This window comes from Molossus molossus, unplaced genomic scaffold (genome assembly GCF_014108415.1).
Source record: "Molossus molossus isolate mMolMol1 unplaced genomic scaffold, mMolMol1.p scaffold_m16_p_15, whole genome shotgun sequence".
In the NCBI taxonomy this organism is placed as follows: Eukaryota; Metazoa; Chordata; class Mammalia; order Chiroptera; family Molossidae; genus Molossus; species Molossus molossus.
In genome coordinates this window covers 29449392-29473679 of record NW_023425350.1, presented here as the reverse complement: position 1 = coordinate 29473679, position 24288 = coordinate 29449392, and the positions used below count along the sequence as shown (strand labels likewise).

The 24288-nt window shown below is 37.2% G+C and overlaps 1 protein-coding gene across 1 annotated transcript in view; it reads right to left on the bottom strand.

Moving 5' to 3' along the window:
• Positions 1-24288, bottom strand: part of PLEKHH2 (pleckstrin homology, MyTH4 and FERM domain containing H2) — a 100069-nt gene that overhangs the window by 15868 nt on the left and 59913 nt on the right. Inside the window, exons 18-24 of the mRNA XM_036263175.1 lie at positions 15838-15946; positions 14520-14632; positions 10966-11145; positions 9983-10080; positions 7846-8023; positions 6773-6928; positions 4819-4916 (exon numbers count right to left, since the gene is read on the bottom strand). Of these exons, the coding sequence (XP_036119068.1) occupies positions 4819-4916; positions 6773-6928; positions 7846-8023; positions 9983-10080; positions 10966-11145; positions 14520-14632; positions 15838-15946 (932 nt within the window). The remainder of the gene's footprint in view (positions 1-4818; positions 4917-6772; positions 6929-7845; positions 8024-9982; positions 10081-10965; positions 11146-14519; positions 14633-15837; positions 15947-24288) is intronic.

The window sequence follows — 24288 nt, the reverse complement described above, 5'->3', positions numbered from 1 at the left end:
GTGACGGTCCCCGGCCCTACAGAGGCCTGAAGCAGAGAGTGGGCCCGTCACGGCAGGCAGGGCACGGCTGAGCTGCCAGGAAGCGAACCCTGCGGATGGCAACCACAGCGCCACGAGCCCCAGGACCACTGTGTGTGTGCACGCTGTTCAGCAGAGCCCTCGGCACTGCTGGGGAACCCTTTCGCTTGCCTGCTCCAGCTCCACACCTCAGTCCTCAGAGCACTTCTCTCCAATCCTCTCTTCTCGTCATCCTGTAAATACTGAGCGCCCGCCTTCACTCTTCACGTCCCTTCCCTCCTCCGTCCACTGCAGTCTGCTGACAACACTCTCCTAAAACTGCAGTTGTGACCCCTTCCCTGTCCTCCTCCTGCCTCGGAGGCCACCATTCAGGTCACCTGCTCGAAGTCAGCACTCTGAAGCCTTCCTCTATGTTCCCACCTCAGCATGTACATACATGTGTTATATTCAAGGTAAGAGCCAATATGGATGGGGCCTTAACTGTATGGCCAACCCTGATCCAAGGGCTTTACCTCTGCTGACATTTGGTCCTTCAGACACCCTCAAGGAGGTACCGTTTTCATCTCCATTTCACGTTGAGGGTATCTGAGGCACAGAGATGGTGACCAACTTGCTCAAAGCCACACAGTGAGAGGGGAACCAGGATTCTAACCCAGGCAGTGTCTTCCCAGAGCCCATGTCCACTACTCTGCATCCTGTTCCTGTTCCAGCGATCATCACATCGCTAAGGTGTCGTGTCTGTCTCTCCCTACACACTGCAGGGTTCTAGAAGGCGGAGAACTTCGATTCGCCTTTGACTCCCCAGGGCTTCAACAAGGCCTGGTGCTGGCAGACCCTGTACAGATGTTTACTGCATGAATGGATAAATGAATGGTAGTGGGAACTGCTAAATATGGGAATTATTTGTCAAAAAAGCCTGAAAGAATCCCCATTTTGTAGCCTCGGGCAAATGACTTAACTCTCTAAAGCTTCAGTTTCCTGATCTGTAAGATGGAGGATGGAGGTAATAATACCTGCTTCGTGGGGGTGTTGTGAGCATTACATAAGGTGCTACATGAAAAAAGCGCAGGATGGGGCCTGGTGTGTGGTAAATACTCAATGAATGTTGGATATTATTATTATTAGCATTCTTTTCTAGAGGTATTTAGAATTACAAGAGTCTCTTCATGCTGGATTTTTTTTGGTATTAATATAGATGGGGAAAAAATGGGATAAATTAGGTGACCTATCAAGACGCTCCTTGGCTTAGGAGCCAAAGGATCTAGGCACTCTTACCATCAGCTAAGGTGGCCGAGATGGGAATGTTTCGCTATGCTCCAGAAAATAATGACAAAGGGCAACCGAAAGTGATCTTTTACTTCAACAAGGGGTATGGGAGAGTTGTCCTCTTCAAGGAAGGACCCTTGCCAGTTTCATTTGGTTAAAAACATGCTTTGACTTTGCAATGTCAAATACACAGTAAGAAATCAAATTAAATAAGCAGCCTAAATATGAATAGAATTTAAACATTAGTTTACAAACGGTCATCTGTGAGAACAAGTTTAAAGTCTATTAATTAGATCTTTAACCTCTGAATCTAGATAATTAAAATTTCATAACTTGCATTCCTAAATATAAATGAAAATCCCCTAATAAAGAGCTGGTATTTCCGTTTTTATTACAGTGCTGCTCGTCCATGGCTGCATAATAGGTCACGGCCGGTTCCCCTCCTGATTGTACCACTGGAAGTCAGGGCTCATTGTTGAAGCTATTTATACGCACGTGCAAAGCAAGACTGTATTTGGAAATAGTGTTTTCTCATAGCTGTGGCTATCCAGCCATTTCAGACTTCTGTTAAAGATTAAATCTTTTGGTTGAGTTGCTTTTTTTCTGTGTCAAAGCTACTGTCATAAGGTTTTTCTTTGTTTTTTTTGTTTTTTTTTTTAACATGGCAATCTTTATTATATGTTATTCATGCCTCTCTTTGTCCTTTCTAGTGGCATTTGCTAGATTTGGAGCATTATTCTTGTCTGTGTCTGTCAGACCACCTTTCTCCATTTCAACCAAATTTAATTTTGGTTCCAACCATAGCCATCATAGGCAGAATTAGTGTGTATTAAATAAGCATCCATAAAGTATGAATTATTAGAACTAATCTTAGGCACAAAAGCAATTCCACTTAGTGCCAACAAAACCACATGAGAATTCTCGAACCTCTTCTACATAAAGATGTATAGCAGGTCAGGTCTAGGGACTGGCTCCCTTCTACCAGGTAAGCTCAAGAGACAGAGGCAGCAATGAGGACCTCTAGATCAGTGCTTCTCAAAACCCAGCATGCATAAGAATCACCTGCAGAATTGTTAAAACACAGACTCCCTGGTCTTACTCCAGAGATTCTGACTTATTAAGGCTGAAGGCCACTTAATACTGTTTATTTCTGTGGTTCCATGTGATGCTGACGCTGCAGGTCTGGGGCCCACACATTGAGAATCATTGCTCCAGCAACCACAGAACCAAAACCACCACCTGGAAGCTTCACACATAAAGGCTTCCATCAGTGGAAATAAGTTCCTCCAGAAGCTCATCAGATTTTCATTATCTAAGTAATTTTGCTTATCTCTTGAAAAACATAATTTTTAAACCTTAGATCCCAGAGCTTAACAGTTGCCTTCTTGTGTGCTCAGCTCTCTTGTTCATGAGCCCCAGAACAGTGAAGTTCCAATGGCTCAACCACCGTTATCCAGATCAAACGAGCCTGTTCAGTGTGTGGCCTTTTAGTACTGACTGCAGAAGAGAAGTCAGAAATATGAATGCACCATGTTTATTTAACTGCCCCCTATTAATCAATATATGATAAGCCCCCCACCGCACCCCCGCACACACACTTATTTTTCACTATTCTAAAAAATATGGCAAAGAAGGTACTGGGAAATACTGGAATACCCTTGCCCACTTCTGTGGGAATTTCTGTGGGATAGGTTATTAGAAAAAGAAATCCTGAACTGGATCCAAGGCTACTACATTATTTATATTATCTTAGTGCCTTTATTTCCTACATTCCAAAAGTAGGCCTCTGAAAGAAGTCAATACTATACCAATAATTCCACCAGGTATTTGGTCTGATATTTTAGATTCCTTATTTTATGGGGTATAGTTAATTTGACCTGGTCAGTGAACACTATTAACTACCACCTTCTTCTAATACATGGAAGAAAAGAAGATGTTAAAAAAGAGAGAAAGAAAATCTGGTTTCTGACCATGTGCCAAAGTATATTGAAATTGTATCTGTTAAGAAGGTATATGTTCTAGCCTCACTGGATTTTTAACAATTTCTGAAATATTGAGAAACTTCCTGCCACATGCTTTTTTATTCTTTATTAATTTTTTAGAGAGAGAGAAAGGAAGAGGGAGAGAGAGATAGAAACATTGATGAGAGAGAACATCAAGTGGCTGCCTCCTGCATGCCCCCCACTGAGGATTTGGCCCACAACCTAGGCATGTGTCCTGACTGGGAATCAGACTGGCAACCTCTTGCTGCATGGGTCGATGCTCAACCACTGAGCCACACTGGCCAGGCCTCCACAGGCTTCTGAACATTATTCTTTACCCATTTCAATGCTCCTACCCCCAGCCCTCTTCTGCCCTTGACATAAGCATCATTTCCTCAAAGCCTCCCGATGTCTCCAGTCTAGGTCAGGTTTCTATTTATACACTCTCACAGAACCACACTCTTCTCTTTCAAAGAACTTAGTGTGTAATTACATATTCATTAGAGTTATTGTATGATTAAAAACTGTCTTTCTTGCACTGGCTGGTTTGGCTCAGCGGTTAGAGCATTGGCCCTCGAACCAAAGAGTCTCGGGTTTGATTCCAGTCAAAGGCACATACCTCGGCTGCAGAGCCCTGGTAGGGATCACACTGATGATTCTCTCTCTCTCTCTCCCCCTCCCACTCTATCTGAAGATAAATGGAAAAATATCCTTGGGCGAGGATATAAAAAACAAAAACAAGAAAAACTGTCTTCTTCACTAGCCTGTAAATTCCAAAAGATCAGGGATTGTGTTTGTGTCTGTTTTTATTATTATTTTATCCAAAGCAACTAGCTACATGCCTGGCTTATATTTGAAGCTCAATAAATATTGAAAGAGAAGATATGGAAAAATGAAAATGAATGAATATGAATATATCACTTTTAAAAGGCTCAGGTAATTTAAATATTTCTTCTTACTACAGATCTATAGTATTCAGTCTTCATGAAAAATGTAATAATGGGCCCTGGCCAGTTTGGCTCAGCGGTTAGAGCATCATCCCACAGACCAGAGAGTTCTGGATTCGGTTCCCGCTAAGGGCAAGTACCTTGGTTGCAGTTTGTCCCCAGCCCCAGTTGGAGTCGTGTGGGTGGCGACCAGTTGATGTCTCTCTCTCACATTGATATTTCTCTCTCTCTCTCCCCACCCCCTCCTCCTCTATCTAAAGATAAATGCAAAAAAAAAAAAAAAAAGTAATAATGGTGTTAAAAAATTTGAAAGTGAAAAATTCACTCAACGCTAGGACAGCAGCTATTTTTTCTTGTAGTTTTCTTCTAATCTTTGTCCAGATGTATATTTTTATAAAATATAATTATTCATGACATTAAGGGACAAGAATCAGAAATAAAGTTTTATGTGACAGTTTCTTCCTACAGTAGAGTTATCATTTATAGAAAAAAATATATAGATAAATATAACTTTCAAGGCTCTTCTGCAGAAGTTAAGTTGTAGGTGCATGATTTGAAGGTAAGTGTATACTCCTACTTTGGCATTTGGCGATGATATTACCCACCTGTTCTTATAAGTTAGACGAACAGTTCTTGTACCTTCCCATTTCCCAGGCTGCTGTTCTTTTGAAGCCTGTTCCCACTTAGAAATAATGTCACAAATCTAGAAGGAAAGTGAAAAATGGATATTTATAATACTTTTCAAATTGGTATATTTTGAAGACAAGCATGTCTGAACACTGAAAAAAAATCTCCAGTTAATGCGATCAAACCAAATGAACTGAAGCTTTTTGTTTCAAGCTTATCGGAAGCTCTTGAGTTTAGGGTTTAATTATAAATTGCTCTTCGGCCCACTTACGCTTTTGGACACACATTAACTTGGACTGTGACAATGCATTTTTTACTCAAAAAGGAATCTTAATGAGACTAGAAACAAGAGAATTCCAGGAATTTTTTTTTTCATAATTTAGTCACTGAAGAAGCAACTTTTCTACCTTCTGAGTTTATTACAAAAATTGGAATAACTGAAGTCATACCAAAGAAATCTGGACTACAATCTTAACATTCTTTGATTGAGAAAGAACAAAAATTCTCCAGGAACCAAATAAATGTTTGTTTATTTAACTGATCATTTACAGAAATATAAATAAAAGTTTTCAAAAATATGTGGTAAGCAGTTATTCAAGCAAGCCCCAGGTATTTACTTAGCTCAAGTCAACCAAAAATATTAGCTTATCTTCTTGACTAATTTATTAACAATAGTGTTCTAGGAATGTCTGTCTCAAAAATTTACATTTGGATTTGTTGAACTGAACAGGATGTACTTGGAGCTGAGGAGAAAAAACACTTATTTATCTAGATTTCTCAATATGCAGTAGAAGATACAGGCAAAGGGGTGTGGAGGGAAACCATCTCTATTAACCAACATGCCTGATGAGCTAAGCATGAGCTTTAACAGTATTCTGTAGAAACCCATGGAGTCCCAACAGGTTATTTTGCAAGTGGAGCTGGGTTTTGAGAGTTACTGATGTTGCATATGCTCAAAACCTGTGAGCTATTACTTATAAATCTAGTTCTTTCCCTACTCCATCATCTCCCAATTCTGTCATCTCCAAATCCCAGAAATACCTTCACCCCATCACAAGGCATTTACTCCCAGAGCAATCAAAGACCACATCGAGTAAGCAAAGGGTCCAGGCCCAGCTCTAGCTGTTTGACTTGGGGTAACTCATTTCCTGCGACGGGCCTTAGTTTCCTCATTTGCAAATTGTTGTTTCTCTAAAGTTCCTTCTGGTTCTATAATTCTATATTTCTAATCGTTGCCATCACTAGAAACTTGATTAAAGTTATTTTACTACGACCTAGAAAAGACTTTAAAAATCTTCCAATTCTGTCTTTGCTCATGATTTTCCTTATGTCTGGAATCCTTTATTTCCATAGGTCCATTTTCCTCCACCCATCCTTCAAAGCCCATTTCAGATCATCCCTAATTTCCAAAGCTGAGCTTAATCTCTCCCTCTGAGGAATATTCACAGCACTCTTAAGACATCAATCACTTTCAACTCCAGTTTAAAGGTATCAGTGTATAAAGCTGCTCTTCCCTAAGCAAATTACAAGTTTGCTGTGGGCAGGGACTATTTCTGATCCTTCTTTGTACTCTCTACAAAGTTCGGTCCAGCTTGTAGGACACAATAAATAGTTCAATAAACATTGCTGAATAAATGAATCCATTTTATTAGAGCTTCCACACCTCCACCCACATTACCCTAATATTTAGGGTGCTATTACTATTATTGATCCTTTCCCTCTCTTTGACATAGAGTATGTATGTGTGTGTGCAGATTGTATAGTAAGAGTTCTACGGTTTCAACAAAATCCTGCAAGGTTTTTTCTTTTTTTTTACTATGAAGATTAGTTTGCTTAAATTTTTTTTAAACTCCTGAACTGAACTTGTTGCAAATAGCAAATAGTAGCTTCTTTGTTTGCTCAGTGTGCCTCCTTGAAAGGACTTGGTTTTACCTTGATGTTTCCTTGAAGACAATGCTCTAAATCCCTGCCAGATGGATCATCAGTGAACAGTGCAAATCCAGACTGTGCTGGCTTCCGCATTCCTGTATCCTGGTTCAAAGTGTTCAGAAACTCTTCTACTGTGGTGGATGCGTCAAATCCAACTACCTAAGCAGAAATAACAAAGTCATTCTCTAAATAAAAAAGCATGTACATTTCAAACCTAGATTTCAGGAGAGAAGCAAGACATACTTGATACATGACTAATGGTAACATATATTTATCTGGATACTTTAATTTTTTTCCCCTAAAGCGCCACTGGAGAAAATTAATGTTGTCTTATTCATTATCTTGCTGTAAGAATTCAGAAATCTTGGCTTCAGCCAAATGACATGAAATCAAAAGAGGCAGATCATTTGACAGCTGTAAACATTTTGCAGAGATATTATGCCTACCCATTAAAAGCAAACCAAGAACTGCAGTGCAATATGTAATCTTCAAGCAAAGGAAAAAAAAATAAACAAGAAACGTACTTAAGACAAATGAACTTTTATGCCTTTAATGTTTGTTTCTTTAATATGCAGTTAAGTATCTGAATTCTGTGATAAAAGGCTTATGGCTACAAAGACTAACTGCCAGCTTTGGGACATGTCTGCTTCACGTAATAAGCGAGCATCTATCTGAGAGGTGGGAGGCCCACATAAGTTTTCCCAAACAATTCCTGAGATTTGGATACTTTCAGAGAGACCGAATTTGTATACACCCAATGTTAGCAATTCTTTCCTCACCTAGCAGGTACACTGGCGACCTCAACCAAAGAATTTTTGTTTTTCTCCATCAGAACTGTAATGGCAGAGTAACTCCTCCCTTATTTGGTTCAATATAGATTTGTTTTTAGTATGAATCCTTTTTAACAAAGCTGTTTCAAAACTCAGCCTTTCTGATAAAGGATCTAATATATTTGCAAGTTTGTCACTGCCAGCTGCTGACAAAGGCAGGTGGACAGTCTCACTTCTCTTGCTCAGAGGTTACACAGAGGATTCTAGGCTAAGCAAGTCTTCTTCAGGGTAGGAAGTCTAGCCTACCTGATATATCCCATTCATGAAGTGCACAGGGATACTGAAGGGCAAAGAATGATGATAAGGATTTCGAAGAAGGGTTGAAAGAATTTCCATTCTTGAGGGTCTTGCTTCTCGATCTCCATTTTGTTGTGTTCTTTCCACACATCGTTGGCAATAAATGGCGTATTTTCCAAATTCTGTTCTATAACACAAAACTTAAGATAAAGCCTACGAATAAATTTAACTAAGACAACCTGATAAAAAACCATTAAGAAAGTTTTCCTTGATGTACATTATTACAATGTATTATGCTAATTTTGACAGTACTGTTTCTTTTTGCATAATAATATTAAACCTCTGTATCTTTTCTCAAATTCTAGCTTTTTTTCTTTTGGGGGAGGGACACAATTCAGTCTATAATATGACCCCCCTACTGGTGTTTACTGCACCTCCCAAATAAACTACTTCCACTCAAATCCTTATCTCAGAGGGCTGCTTCTGGGAAAACTCAATTGAAAGAAATCTCTAAAAGGACTCTTGAAAAAAATCACCAAATTACCCCTAATACACCCTTGATATCCACACTTCTGGGCGTTTGCCTTGTATGACTGGCTCTTTACATGTGCATCTGCTCCAGTGATGGCAGGGACTATGCTTTCCTGATCTTCTTATCCCTATCCAGGCAGTGCCTTGGACGCAGGACACACCAGTGACATTAGCTCTTGTTAGTTATGGTTTCTTTGCTTTTGCACTAACTGAATGCAACTTCCCCACAAAGTATTCTTCATTTTTATCGTATTATTATAGTTACAAGATGAATTTAAAATTACCAGTCATTATATAGTCACTACATTAGTAATTATACATAGGATAGTATAGGATAACTATAGCAGTTTGGATAACTTAAGAAACACATGATGTAGCCGAGTTCTTGTTTGAAGAACTTGGAGGTCAGTGTTTGACTGCGAAACAAAAGTACATTTTTTTCTTTACCCTATAAAACATAAATGTCTTAAAAAATGTTAAGCATTAAACAAAACTACTAGACAATTAAATGTAAAGGTTGGACAGAGGTCTTATTTGCCCTCATTTATTATATGTAATTTTTACTCTGTTAATACAAGCAGATTGATAACACCTCTAAATATACTTGTATTCAAGTGTCTTCTAGGCAGACTTTGAAATGTTACCTTTTGGGTGATTTGTCACTTATTGCAACTGAAGTCACATGACCTTGATCACAGAGTCCTCAAAACATATTATGAACTGAAGAACATTTTTCTATTGCTTCAAAGTTGTTTTGTGTTTCATTGCATTTGTTTATTTGTTTATCTTAGTCCCAGAGTTTATTTAAGCAACCTAACATCAACCTCTTGGACAAAATGACCCTGATAACCCTTGGCTGAGTGCCCTGGGTCCCAAGTAAAAAGCCATTGTGACAGTTGGATTTTAAACATCTTTTTTCAAGGAAATAAAAATTCTGAAGTAATTCAAATACACACAAGTATAAAAGGGGGAAGACCATCAGTGAAGTTTTCCACATAAAAGAATTCAATGTGGCCTGGCCGTTTTAGCTCAACGGTTAGAGTGTCAGCCCATGGACCAGAGAGACCTGGGTTTGGTTCCCGCGAAGGGGCGGTACCTTGGTTGCAGTTTGTCCCCAGCCCCAGTTGGGGTCGTGTGGGTGGCAACCACTCAATATGTCTCTCTCACGTCGATGTTTCTCTCTCTCTCTCTTCCTCCTTCTCTCTCTCCCTCTCTATGTGAAGATAAATGCAAAAATGTCCTCGGGTGAGGATTAAAAAAAAAAAAGAATTCAATGTGAAGAAACATAATACTGGGAAAAACCAAGGAAACAAAATAGTTGCTGTTATAACAATAACTAATGCTAAGTCATTCATACTTGAAATATACACAGACTTTTCACTTAAAACTATTCTTTGTCAGGTTTCAAGCTTTCACTGCAATCTTCCATGAGGTTTAACATAACAAAGGAAATATTTTCCAAGCTCCACATACATAAAAACCAAAGGTTCCCTGCACCAACATTTGTTTCACCCATTCTTCTACAAATGTGCCTGGCAGGTTACTAAATACTTATGATTTATTGTAGATTTTCAGAGACCACAGAAATGGTTCAGCTGGCTCGTTTTCTGCACACCTGGAATCTGCATTCCTCTTTAGGTGGAGCCTGAGGAGCCACAGGAAAGGATGATGGGGAAGGAAGAGCCCAACAGAGAGCGCCAAGAGCTGCCAGGCCTGGGCAAAGAGAAGCAGCTGAGGTTAGACGCCACGGGGCGGGCAGAGACCCAAGTCAGAACCAGTCTGACTGACAGAGCTGATAATCTTCTTTTTCTTTTGGTTTCCAAGATTTTATTTACTCAAGTAGTTTGTAACCTTTCTTGACCCCAAAAGTGTTTGCTTCTTCCAGCATGTTCTTAGAGCATTATCTTCTTAGAGCATGTATAATACATAAAATCATTTAAAAAGCCACATTGGGTCAGATACATAATCCATCTAGTTATGTATATAGTTGTCTACAACTGAGATACCAAAGACATGTAGATATGGTAATCCTTTTTGACATCAAAGATTAGGAACATTGCTCCTTTTTTGTTCATTTATGTATTTACTTACTCATGGAAATATAAATAATGGCTTTGAGACAGAACAGATTAAAAAATAGTAAAAAATCATATACCCCAAAACAAAACCAATCTACCTACACATACTTAAATATATACATACATAAATAAGGAGCAAGTATATAAATATTAACAGAGATTAGGTAACAGGATTATATGTATGGTAGTTGATATTAATGCAATCATTAATGTTTTCAAGAATATTGAAGAATAGAGGGAAAATACTTATATTCTATAGTTTTAAGAAACTAGTATGCACATTATAACCCTAGTAATGTGAAAAATGTGAGTGTGTATAAATATATACACATACACATACATTCCTACAGAAGCATATAAATATATAAATAAACTGAAAGGATATACATAAAAACATTAATAGCTATTTTCCCTTTTTATACTTTTTGTATTTTCCAAATGTCTATATTGAATATGCATCATTCTTACAATCAAGACAGCAACATCATTTTAAATTGCGTGTGTATATATCGCTATATACCTGCAATGGTCCTGGTTGACTCTGTGGCTGTCTCCGTCTTGTCTGTTTGATGAGCTGACAGCAAATTTCATTCTGTAGCTCAGGATGTGTCAGACAGATCTGCAAAGCACTCTGGGCTAGAGATACGTGGTAATCAATTGCAGGGGAGTCAACTGCGGCATTTATAAAAAGCTGGCAGGTCTGAATTAAGGAAAAAAAAAAAAGCACACTCAAGGTGAAGAATGATTAGATTTATTCTGCATGAATTGTATTGATTCTCTTCTTAACAATGTTTTTTTTTTTTTTTCCAAATGAATAAAAAAGATATATTGTGGTAACACTAATCAAAAGAAATCCAGAGTGGCTATATTAATAGCCAACAAAGTGGATTTCAGAGCAAGGAATTCTGCCTGAAAGAGGTCACTTTATAATAACAAAGGGGTCAGTTCATCTAGACGACCTAACAATCTTAAATGATTATGTACTTAATAAAATATATGAAGCAAAGACTGATAGGATTGCAGGGAGAAGTAGAAAAATGCACAATTATAGTTGGTGATTTCAAATACTCCACTCTCAATAATTGAGAATATGCAGACAGAAAATCAGTAAGGATTGAGAAAGCTTGAACAACACTATCAACCACCTTGGCCTAACTGACACTTATAGAACACTCCACCCAAGGGCAGAATATGCATTCATTTTAAGAGTATACAGAACATTAATGATCTCTTGTCCACTATAAACTTCATAAGGATAGAAACTGTACCTTATTTATCTTTTCATTCTCTACACAGCATAGAGTGACAGAGTGAATGTTTAATGAATGGATGGATTTAAAACCTGATTAAATAAACATAATATCTATTAAGAAATGTTAAAATGTTTATAAACACCTATGGTTGGCTTTAATATTGTGTTGTTATACAGTAGGTAGTCTTTATCTCCTCTGAGGACAGAATATAATAAAATAAATTTAGTTTTTAACATAAAGCATTGCATAAATTGATGAATGAAAAAAAATTCCACCATTAAATTTTATCAAGTTAAGAAAGTATCACTATTTTATGAATGTTAAATTTGTCAAATGCCTTTTCAGCATCTAGAGATGATTGTCAAATAACAATATATAATATTAATAAATATCCTATATTTAGCCATCCTTGATTTCCTATAATATATCTCTTTTAGTTACATTATAGAACTTACAACATGTTAGATTCTGTTCGTTAATATTTTATTAGTTTTTGCATGAAATGCCATTTTGTACAATTGTTTCTGGGGTTTGGTATCAAAGTAATAATACTCACTTCACAAAACGAATCTGGTGATATGATGACTGAGAATTTGCTTCAAATCATCCAATGTTGAGGAGCAGTGGGGATGTGAGACTAAAACAAAACTGGCCATATGATGATGCTATGGGGCTGGGTGATACGTACCTTGGACCTCATATTTTCTCTACTCTTATTTTTGAAATTTTCCAAAATAAAAAGTAAAAAAAAAACAAACTTTGGGAAATTTCCTTCTTTTTCTATGCTTTGGGATAGTTTAAACAGCATTGAAATTACCCACACTTATAAAGTTTGGTAAATTTTTCTGTTTAAATTTTCATTCTCATGTGGAATTAATTTTGGCCATTTATATTTTGTAATAAAGTTGATCACTTCATCTAGATTTTCAAATATATTTGTATAGAGTCTTTCTTGCTTTTGGTAATTGTGTATTCTATGGGTAGGTTTTAAAAAATGTTCCATTATGGTAATTTTAAAACATAAACAAAAGTAGAGAGAATAGCATAATGATTACTCATGTACCCATCACCAAGTGTCAACAATTTTTAGCATTTTGCCAAACTTGTTTCATTCAACCTCCCCTCTACTTTCTTTTCTGGAGTATTTTAATATATATCATGTTATTTTACCAGTAAGTACTTCAGTATAGATCTAAATTGATGAAGATTTTTTTTCCTATAACTACCATGTCATACATTACTCCCCAAACTAACAATAATTCCTGATATTATCTAATAAACAGATGATCTTTTTTTTTTTAGATGGAAGGAATGTAGACAAGAAGAAGCCAAAAGAAAAAACAAAAATTGAGACTCTAAGAGACTAGGGGAGGATGAAGTACCAACATGTTGAGACCTGAAAGAGAAAATAGATAAAATAATGTCTGCTGGGGAGAGAGATCTGAGGTGTTCATGTCTGATGCCCTCTCATTTTCTCAGTAAAATAGAAAGCAAGTTTGTTGTGAGAAACATAACTGAGAAGGAAGTTTGAGGGTAAACATGACCAAAGACAAGCAGAAGGAGAGACAGCCCTGAGGAATGAAGGCCACAGATTTATACTGGCTCCAGTCCACAGGGATGTTTAATGTTGTCTAGCAGTGTACGTGTGACTAATGTGGCAGCAGATAGGACCGCAGCATTGATCTAGCTTGGGCTTGGCTGAAGAATCCATGGAATTATAGATCCAAGGATCTATAAATATTAATGAAAGTAATCTAGGCTGGATAAAGAAGGAAGAAAAGCCAAGAGGAAGTTATCATCATGTTCTCTCTTAATCTTAAGATAAATAAATGGCTCAAAACAAAGGTCTTAGTGAGGATGAAAAATGGAAGAGTAAGAAAATAAGAGAACTCAAAGGCTAAGACAGTGATTCTCAACCTACCTAATGCCGTGACCCTTTAATACAGTTCCTCATGTTGTGGTGACCCCAACCATAAAGTTATTTTCGTTGCTACTTTATAACTGTAATTTTGCTACTGTTATGAATCACCATCAGAAATATGTGTTTTCCGATGGTCTTAGGTGACCCCTGTGAAAGGGCCGTTCGACCCCCAAAGGGGTCGTGACCCACAGGTTGAGAACCGCTGGGCTAAGAGACTGTGGTTAAAGAAAGAGATATAAGGATTTACACTTTTAGAGGTGGTGAACTTCTAAGGAACGGTGAGGCCAGGGTGTGGACAAGAAAACTGGAAAGTGAAACAGATGAGAGGTGGGTGAACCACACTGGCATTAAGAAGGTCAGGAATCTTAAGACCATGGCATTTGTGCATCAAGTAATAATACAGTCATTCAGCATAATTGCCAGATTTGAGGTAGAAAGAAGGTGAGTTGGGAGCCAAAATCCTTAATGAAATTTGAAGAGTTAGCAGAAGCTGACTAATAACAGTGAAGGGATAAAGAGTGATCCAGCTGAATGACAAGTTTCAAGTGCTCAGGGGTTTCTAATAGAAGGTGAGTAACAAGAATTTGAGAGTAGCACTGGAGAAGAAGGGTGCTGACCCCTCTCCCAACACTGAGGTAAGTGTGATGTGAGAAATCCCTCAACTTGAGAGGTTAATGGGGAAATGATTCTTCTGATATTGTTTCACATTGCCCAAACCATACATAGTTTAATAAATCCCAAATCCTCACTCAGAAAGCATATTAAATTCACCTAATTTTATTTCAGTATATTTTCTTAATAATACAACATTTTGAAAAATGAAACTTTATAACCTAAATTATTTATTTTTAGTTTTCAAATTAAAATTTTAATAACATATAACTCCATATAAAATTTTACCTTAAATAATTTAATAGCCTCTGTCTGTAGAGCTTCAGAAGGTAGTGTTGTCAGAGGGGAAACAATTCCTTCCTTGCTGTGACACAAAGTAGGGTGTCTCCATATCTGAGAGGCTAAATGCAGAGTAAAATATGATTAGAAAACAAAAAGAATCACTTATTTTGGCCTCCTAACTGAATGAGTTAGAAATTAGCTCATTCAAACCTGGCTCACGACTTTAAGAGGTAAGAGTCATGAAAAAACTTTGGCAACATTACTTCATTTCATTTTCCTAGTTATTGGGGATTCTCATGTCTCTGTTTTGGAGAAATTAAATTTAAAAGAGTTTGGTCCTAATATGCTTGGCTGAAACAAGTTTACCAGGGCACTATCCTGTTGCTTAAATGTGCTCAAGATTGGTGACCCAGGTAGGGAGATGATTATACATAAGAAGGAGCTGCAGAAAGATCTAGAAAGGAGAAGCCAAAGTAGGAGGAGATAGAATGATAAAGAAAAACCTGAGGTCATTCCTAACATCAACATTTATTCAATTCCTATGCTGTATACGTACTAAAAAAAAATGTGATCTCTGTAATTAAGTGAAGCATAACACAGAATCTAGACTCTCAATGGGGAAACCTTAGCCATAAAAAATAATTTCAATGCAAGACAACAAGTGCTATGAAAGAGGTAAAAGACAAAATGCTGCTCTGGCCAGTTTGGCTCAGCGGTTAGAGCATTGGCCTGTGGACCAAAGAGTCCTGGGTTTGGTTTCCACTAAGGGCATGTACCTCGATTACAGTTTTTCCCCAGCCCCGTTTAGGGTTGTGTGGGTGGCAACCAATGTGTCTGTCACATTGACGTTTCTCTCTCTCCCTCTTCCTCCCTCTCTCCCTCCCGCTCTATGTGAAGATAAATGCAAAAATGTCCTCGGGTGAGGATTAAAAAAAAAAAAAGACAAAGTGCTTTGGGGCATGATTTTAACATTTATTAAGAACCTTTTATGAGCCAGATGCTGAGCTGAACTGGGCTGGCTGGAGGTGCTTCTAAGGTAGGTAGGATTTTATCAGGTTGGTGAGGAATGCAAAGGAAGGGGGCCATTTCAGGCAGAGGGAAAATGTGAGCAAAGCCAGAGGTGTCACAGGACATGGAATTTCAGGGAATGATGATGTCCCTGGAGCCTAAGAACCACAATGAGAATCCTGGCTCATGACAAGCAAAGCCAATGAAATGGTAGTTACATTGTAGGGAAATGTACCCATCAAGTAAAAACTCCATTAGGCTAAGGGGATTAGGGTCCATTTCATAAATTATAAAACCGTATATGTTATGAACTTACAAGGTTCCCCTTCAATATTTAGCAATTTACAAACGAGTTGTTCAAATTCAGATCCAACATTTACATTGTTACTTCCAGCTGCAACAGTGAGGTGATAAAGCCAAGTGTCCTTAAAACAAAACATATGAATAGAGATGTTAACCAATATAGAATTTTTGGTTACTTAAGGAAAAGAAAAACTTGCATAAATAGTAGAAAACTTTAACACACACACACACACAAACAAACAAACAAAATGCCTCTTAAATTTTTAAATAATAATTAAAAACAAGTCACTTAGTCAAACAGTTCTGAAGCAGGCTAACTTGAATTGTGCTCATAGTATCTTTTCCCACTGTTCAGTTTCATTATTTTCTATAGATGTTTCTTAGAAAAGCATGATAAAATTAAGGAAAGTAATATAATGTTAAGAGACTAGAATAAATACAGCTGGTTAATATTCCTTTAAGAAATAACAATAAATTCTAACACATTTAAAACATGACTCCTAGATTCCAAATGGCAGCTGATGTCCCAGGACAAAACTGGAATTACAACTAAAATAAAAACAAATCATGGGGGGAAAGCAACAGAAAAGCAGCTTGCAAGGACCATATAACCAGGGACACTGAATCGATCCTGGTAGGAATGTGGAGGCATGAGAGTGGGGCTGGAAGCCCACGGACAGCAGTGGTCTTAGCTATGAGCAGCGCCCTCAGGGTTAAAATCCCAAGCCTGCTCCACAGCGCAGAGCCAGGACAGAGTGCGAAAATAGCCACAGCCACTCACCTTGGGCTCTGGCAGAGGGAGGGCAAACTGGACTGGAACTGTGTGGGGACACTCAGGATTTGGAGGATGCTCAGAGCTTTTGCTGAGTTGTGGCCACATAGGACAGTGTCCATCATACTCCTTCCCAGGGCTCTGGGGAGAGGTGGTGACCCCTCCCTCAGAGATTCAACCTCACCCAGGTGGGCTATTAAAATGCAAATTGAGGCTCATTAACAACCAGCATCTGCCCCGCCCTCGGAAAATCCTCTTATACTGAACACCTGAGGGAGTTTTTCATTCAACTGAGAACCCAAGGCTCTTCAAATAACCACAACTAATAGCCTCCAGGCAAAAAGCTAGAGGATAACTGAACCATTCCTGGGCTTGAAAATCTACTCAGGAAAGTAAGACTTGACAGAGGTGTTTAACGTGGGTCCTCCCACACTCTTCCAAACCCAGTAGAAAGAGCCACAAACAGCAGAACACCAACATCCACAGGGAAAATTTGGCAGGCTCCAAAACCCATTGAGATAGCCAAAATGGTGAAACAAAGAAACAAATCCTAAATGAAAGAACAAGAAACCTCTACTGAAGATGAGATAAATCATATGCAGTTAAGCAAGTTATCAAAGGTAGAATTCAGAGCCATGATCCTGAGGAAGCTCAACAGGATGAGTAAGGACATCAACACCATGAGTAAAGGCATAGAAACAATGGAAATCGATAATTGGAAATGAAAAACCACCAAGAATGACATTGCAGAAATAAAGAACTCATTTGAAGGACTAAATAGCAGACTAGAGAAAGCTGAGGACCAGATCAATGAATTGGAAGACAGAGTAGAAAAAATTCAACCAATCAGAAAACCAAAAGGAAAAAACAATTAAAAAACAGGAAGACAGCTTAAGAGAACTGTGGGACAACTGGAAACATGATAATATTCGCATCATAGAAGTTCCCCAAGAAGAAGAAAATGAGCAAGGGTTAGAGAATATATTTGAAGAAACAGTGACAGAAAACTTCCCTAATTTGGTGAAGGAAGAAAGCATTCAAGTTCAAGAAGCACAGAGAGCCCCAAGTAAGAAGAACCTAAACAAGCCACATCAATACACATAGTAATTAAAATGCCAAAAATTAAAGACAAGGAAATGATCCTAAAGGCAGCAAGAGAGAAGCAACAGGTTACCTACAAAGGAACCCCCATAAGTCTATCAGCTGACTTCTCAACAGAAACACTACAAGCCAGAAGGGAATGGCATGAAGTAATCGAGGTCATAAAAAACAAGGATTTGAATCCAGGACTACTCTATCCAGCAAGGCTATCATTCAAAATAGAAGGTCAAATAAAGAGCTTCCCAGAAAAAAAGGGCTAAGGGAATACATTAGCACCAAAAGAGCACTGCAAGAAATGTTAAAAGGACTGTTGTAATTAGTAGAACAGGAAGAAAGATATAACCACACTACACAAAAATGGCAATAAATAAGTACATATCATAGCCACAGCAATCTTGAAAAAGAAGGACAAAGGAGGTGGGATCACAATACCAGATATCAGGTTATACTACAAAGTGACTATAATCAAAACAGCCTGGTACTGGCACAAGAACAGGCATATAGATCAGTGGAACAGAACAGAGAACCCAGAAATGGACCCAAGGCACTATGCTCAATTAATATTTGACAAAGGTGGCAAGAGCATACAGTGGAGTAAAGACAGCCTCTTTAATAAATGGTGTTGGAAAAATTGGACAGCTACATGCAAAAAATGAAACTAGACCATCAACTTACACCATACACAAAAATAAACTCAAAATAGATAAAAGACTTAAATGTGACCCGTCAATCCATAAAAATTCTAGAAGAAAATGTAGGCAACAAAATTTCGAACATACGCAGCAGAATTTTCACTGATACATCACCTAAGGCAAAAGAAAGGAAAAAATGAACACATGGGACTACATCAAACTCTGCACAGCAAAAGAAACACCCATTAAAATGGAAAGGGAACCCACTGTATGGGAGAGCATAATTGCCAATGATACATCAGATAAGGGGTTAATTTCCAAAATATATAGAGTGCACATACTCAACAAAAGGAAGACAAAGAATCCAATTAAAAAATGGGCAGAGGAGCTGAATAGACACCTCTCCAAACAGGACATGAAGAAATGCTCAACATCACTAATCATCAGAGAGATGCAAATTTAAACAACAATGAGGTATCACCTCACACCTGTCGGAATGGCCACCATCAACAAATCATCAAACAACAAGTGTTGGCGAGGGTGTGGAGAAAAGGGGACTCTAGTACACTGCTGGTGGGAATGCACACTGGTGCAGCCACTATGAAAAACACTATGGTGTTACCTCAAAAAATTAAAAATTGAATTGCCATTTGACCCAGTGATCCATTTCTAGGAATACCCTAAGAAACCTGAAACACCAATCAGAAAGAATATATGTATGTCCATGTTCATAGCAGCACTATTTACAATGGCTAAGATCTGGAAACAGCCCAAGTGTCCATCAGTAGTCGAGTGGATAAAAAAGCTGTGGTACATATACACAATGGAGTATGTGCAGCTGTAAGAAAGAAAAATCTCTTATCCTTTGAGATGACATGGAGGGACCTGGAGAGTATTATCCTAAGCGAAAGAAGCCAAGCAGAGAAAGACAAATATCACATGATCTCACTTATTTATGGAACATAATGAAAATAATAGTCTGAGGAACAGGGTAGACCCAGAGACGTGGAAGTAGGGTACAGAATGACAACACTCAGAAGAGAGGGTGGGGGGAGATGGAAGAGAAAAACCACAGAACTTATATGCATGTATGCATAACCGATGGACTTGGACAACAAAACTGGGGACGGGATGGGGGGATGGGGAGGAGGGTGTCAGTGGGGAAAGAAAAGAAAGATCTGTAACAAAAAAATTAATAAAAATAAATAAATAAATACAAATAAAAATAAAATCTGACTCCTCATTCATATAAATAACACATACAAAATACTTAGAAAATCCAAAAAATTTAAAGAAGAATATAATACCAAGAACAAACTTATCTCAACATAATAAGGGCCATATAAGTAAAGCCCACAGATAATATCATACTCAATGGTGAAAAACTGAAAGCTTTTCCTCTAAGATCTGGAACAAGGCAAACATGCCTACTTTTGCCACTTCTATTCAACATAGCACTGGAAGTCCTAGCCAGAGCAATAGGGCAAGAACAAGAAATAAAAGGCATCCAAATAGGAAAGGAGGTAGCAAAATTATCTTTGCTTGCAAATGACATAATTTTATATGTACAAAACCCTTAAAGGTTCCACAAACACAGTGTTAGAACTAATAAATGAAGCAAAGTTGTAGGATACAAAATCAATGTATAAAAGTCAGTTGCATTTCTATACACTAATAATACATTATCCAAAAAGGAAATCGAGAAAACAATCCCATTTACAACAGCATCAAAACCAAACAAAACTAAGAACTTAGGAATAAACTTAACCAAGGAGGTCAAAGACTTGTACACCAAAAACTAAAACACTGATGAAAGAAATTAAAGCAGACACAAATAAACGGAAAGACATCCAGTGTTCATGGACTGGACGAATTAATATTGTTAAAATGTCCATACTACCCAAAGCATCTACAAATCAAAATCCCAATGGCTAATCAGAAAATCCTGATTAGCCAAAGCCATTTTTAGCAGAAAAACAAAGCTGGAGGCATCACACTTCCTGATTCAAAATATATTAGAAAGCTACAGTAATCAAACTCTATGTGGTACTAGCACAAAAACATACATAGAGACCAATGGAACAAAATAGAGAGACCGGAAACAAACCCATACATATATGGTCAACTGAGGTTTGACAAGGGTGCCAAGGATACACAGTGGGGAAAGGATAGTCTTTTCAATAAATGATGTTGAGAAAATTGCATATTGTCAAGCAAAAAATGAAATTGAACCCTTATCTTACACCATACACATAAAATAATTCAAAATGAACTACAGATTTAAACATAGACCCCAAATCATAAAACTCCTAGAAGAAAACATAGGGACAAAGCTTCTGGACATTGACCTTGACAATGATTTCTTGGATATGACATCAAAAGCACAGGCAACAAAACAAAAATAGACAAGTGGGATTACATTAAATTGCAAAGGTTTCGCACAGCAAAGGAAACAATCAATGAAATGAAAAGGCAGTTTATGAAATAGGAGAACATATCTGCAAGCCATTTATCCAATAAAAAATTAATATCCAAAATGTATAAGGAACTCCAACTCAATAGTAAAAAAAAAAAAAAAAAAGTAATCCAATTAAAGCGGGCAAAGAACTGAATAAATATTTCTCTGAAGAAGATATACAAATGGCTAACAAATACATGTAAAGGTGCTCAACATCATTAATCATCAGGAAAATACAAATCAAAATCATCATAAGACATCACCTCTAACCCATTAGAATGGCTTTTATTTAAAAAAAAAAAAAAAGTAAATTCTGGTAAGGATGTGGAGAAAAGGGAAACATGTACACTGTTAGTGGTAATGTAAATTGGTGCAGCCACAATGAAAAACAGTATGAAGGGTCCGCAAAAAACTAAAAATAGAACTACCATGTGATCTAGCAATTCTACTTCTGGGTATAGCCAAAGAAATTGAAATCAGGATTCTGAAGAGCTATCTGCATTCTCATGTTTATTGCAACATTATTCATAATAGCCAAGACATGGAAGCAACCTAAATGTCCATTGACAGATGAATGAATAAAGAAAATATGGTATACATAATGGAATATTATTCGGCCTTACAATAGAAGGAATACTATATAAAAGTTGTTTATATATTATAGTTGCCATCCATGGTATATTTTATTTTTTATATTGTCCTTTTAGTTATATTTATGATTTTATTTGATGTAAAGAAGTATTTCAATTTTTTGTAGTCAAATCTATCAATTATTTCTATTGTTTTTCTTACATTGCCTTTTTTAAAAAAAAACTACTTTCTATTCCAAGATCAGATAAAGATTGTTTTAAAAATTACTTCATTTAACTCTTTAAATTCATCTGGAAATTATTTTGCTATATGTGTGAGATGACAAACTAATGTTTTCCTATGTGGCCAATTTCCTCAATTTAGAATGAACAGAAAATACCACATTTGAATAATCCATTACTTCCCCATTAATTGTGATCCCTTTTATCACAAATTAATTTTTATTTTATATCATATTTTTATATCTTTACATATGGTTAAATATATAATAATTGATTTTTGACTTTATCTAAACCAAAATTTTGTTGAAAATGAGTAAAAAATATAAGGCGGAGGCCTTAGATTAACCCCCAAAATTCCAGTTTCACACATTCACGTTTTGAACTTAAGGTCCCCTTATCCTACCCCTTCATGTACCAATTTCAGCTTTGAGACCACTTTTATAAATACAATTGAAAAATGACACAATTAAACAAGGCTTGTTTCCAGGGATGTAAAGAATCTCTGAAAATAGAGCTGAAAGTCTTTAGCAAGGTTTTCTTCCTTTCCACTAAAATGATTCTAGAATTAGCAGTACTTAATAACATTAGTCTATATCATTCTAAATTAACCTTTAAGTCCTTACATAGCTTTTTCTTTTTTTTTTTAATCCTCACCCAAGGACACTCTTCCATATATATATTTTTTTGTTCAGATAGAGTGGGAGGGATAGAAAGGAAGAGAGAGAGAGAGAGAAACAGCGATGTGAAAGGTACACATTGAGTGGCTGCCTCCCGCACAACCCAACCAGGGCCGGGGACAAACTGCAACCGAGATACATGACCCTAGCAGGAACCGAACCCTGGTCTCTTGTGGACCGCAGGCCGATGTTCTAAGCGCTGAGCCAAACCTGCCAGAGCAGCTTTTTCTTTTTTTAAATTAAATTTATTGGGGTGACATTGGTTAATAAAATTATATAGGTTTCAAGTACACATTTCTATGATACATGATCTGTATATTGCACTGTGTGCCCACCACCCAAAGTCAAATCTTCTTCCGTCACCGTATATTAGGTCCCCTTCACTATCCCCCATCCCCTTCCCTCTGGCAACCACCACTATGCTGTTTGTGTCCATGAGTTTCAGTTTTATATCCCACATGTGTGTGAAATCATATGGTTCTTAGCTTTTTCTGAGTGGCTTATTTCACCTAGCATAATATTCTCAAGGTCAGTACATGTTGCAAATGGCAGTATTTTGTCTTTTCTTCCGGCTGAGTAGTATTCCACTGTGTATATGTACCACACTTTATATAACCCTCTGGCAGGACACTTGAGTTGTCTCCATGAATAGTGATGCAGTAAACATAGGGGTGCATATATCTTTGCAAATACATATTTTTTAGTTTTTCGGGTATATACCCAGGAAAGGGATTGCAGGGTCAAATGGTAGTTTGAACCCTCAGACTGTTTTCCACAGTGGCTGTGCTGATCTATATATCCATCGGCAGTGAATGAAGATTCCCTTTTCTCCACAACCTCTCCAACAGTTGTTATTACTTGTCTTATTGATAATAGCCATTCTAACAGGTGTGATATCTCAACGTAGCATTTCCCTAATTGCTAGTGAGGTTCAACATCTTTTCATATATGTGTTGGCATTTGTATGTCTTCTTGGGAGAGATGTCTGTTCAGGTTCTCTACCCATTTTTTAATTGGGTTGTTTGTTTGGTGTTGAGTTCGTTATATATTTTGGATATTAAACCTTTGTCAGAGCTATTGTTTGCAAATATCATTTCACATTTGGTCAGCTACCTCTTTGTTTTGTTGATATCTTTTGCTGTACAGAGCTTTTTAGTTTGATATAGTCCCATTCATTTATTTTTGCCTTTACTTTCCTTGTCTTCAGGGTCAAGTTCATAAAATGTTCTTTGCAACCAAGGTCCATAATTTTAGTACCTATGTTTTCTTCTATATAATTTATTATTTCAGATCTTATATTTAGGTCTTTGATACATTTTGAATTAATTTTTGTACATGGGAACAAACTATAATCTAGTTTTATTCTTTTGCATGTGGCTTTCCAATTTTCCCAGCACCATTTATTAAAGAGACTTTCTTTACTCCATTGTGTGTTTCTGGCTCCTCTGTCAAAAATAATCTGCCCATATACATGTGGTTTCATATCTGGGCTCTCAATTCTGTTCCATTGATCTGTGTGTCTGTGTACTACGCTGTTTTGATTATTGTAGCTCTGTAGTATAATTTGATGTCAGGCAGTGGGATACCTCTGGCTTTTTTTCTTAGGATTTCTTTGGCTATTTGGGGTCTTTTGTGGTTCCACAGAAATCTGATTATTTTTCTGTTCTATTTCTTTAAAAAACTAACATTGAGATTTTGGTGAGGATTGCATTAAATCTGTATACTGCTTTGGGAATATGGCCATTTTAACTCTGTTGATTATTCCAACCCATGAATACAAGATATTTTTCCATTTTGTTGTGTGTGTTTTTTCAATCTCTTTTAATAAAGTTTTGTAGTTTAAAGTATATAGGTCTTTTACATCCTTTGTTAAGGTTCTTCCTAGGTATTTTATTCTTTTGGTTGTAATTGCAAAAGGAATTTCTTTTCTTTCTTGTTTTTTCTGACAATTCATTGTTAGTATACAGGAAGGCAGATTTTTGTACATTGATTTTGTATCTTGCAACTTTACT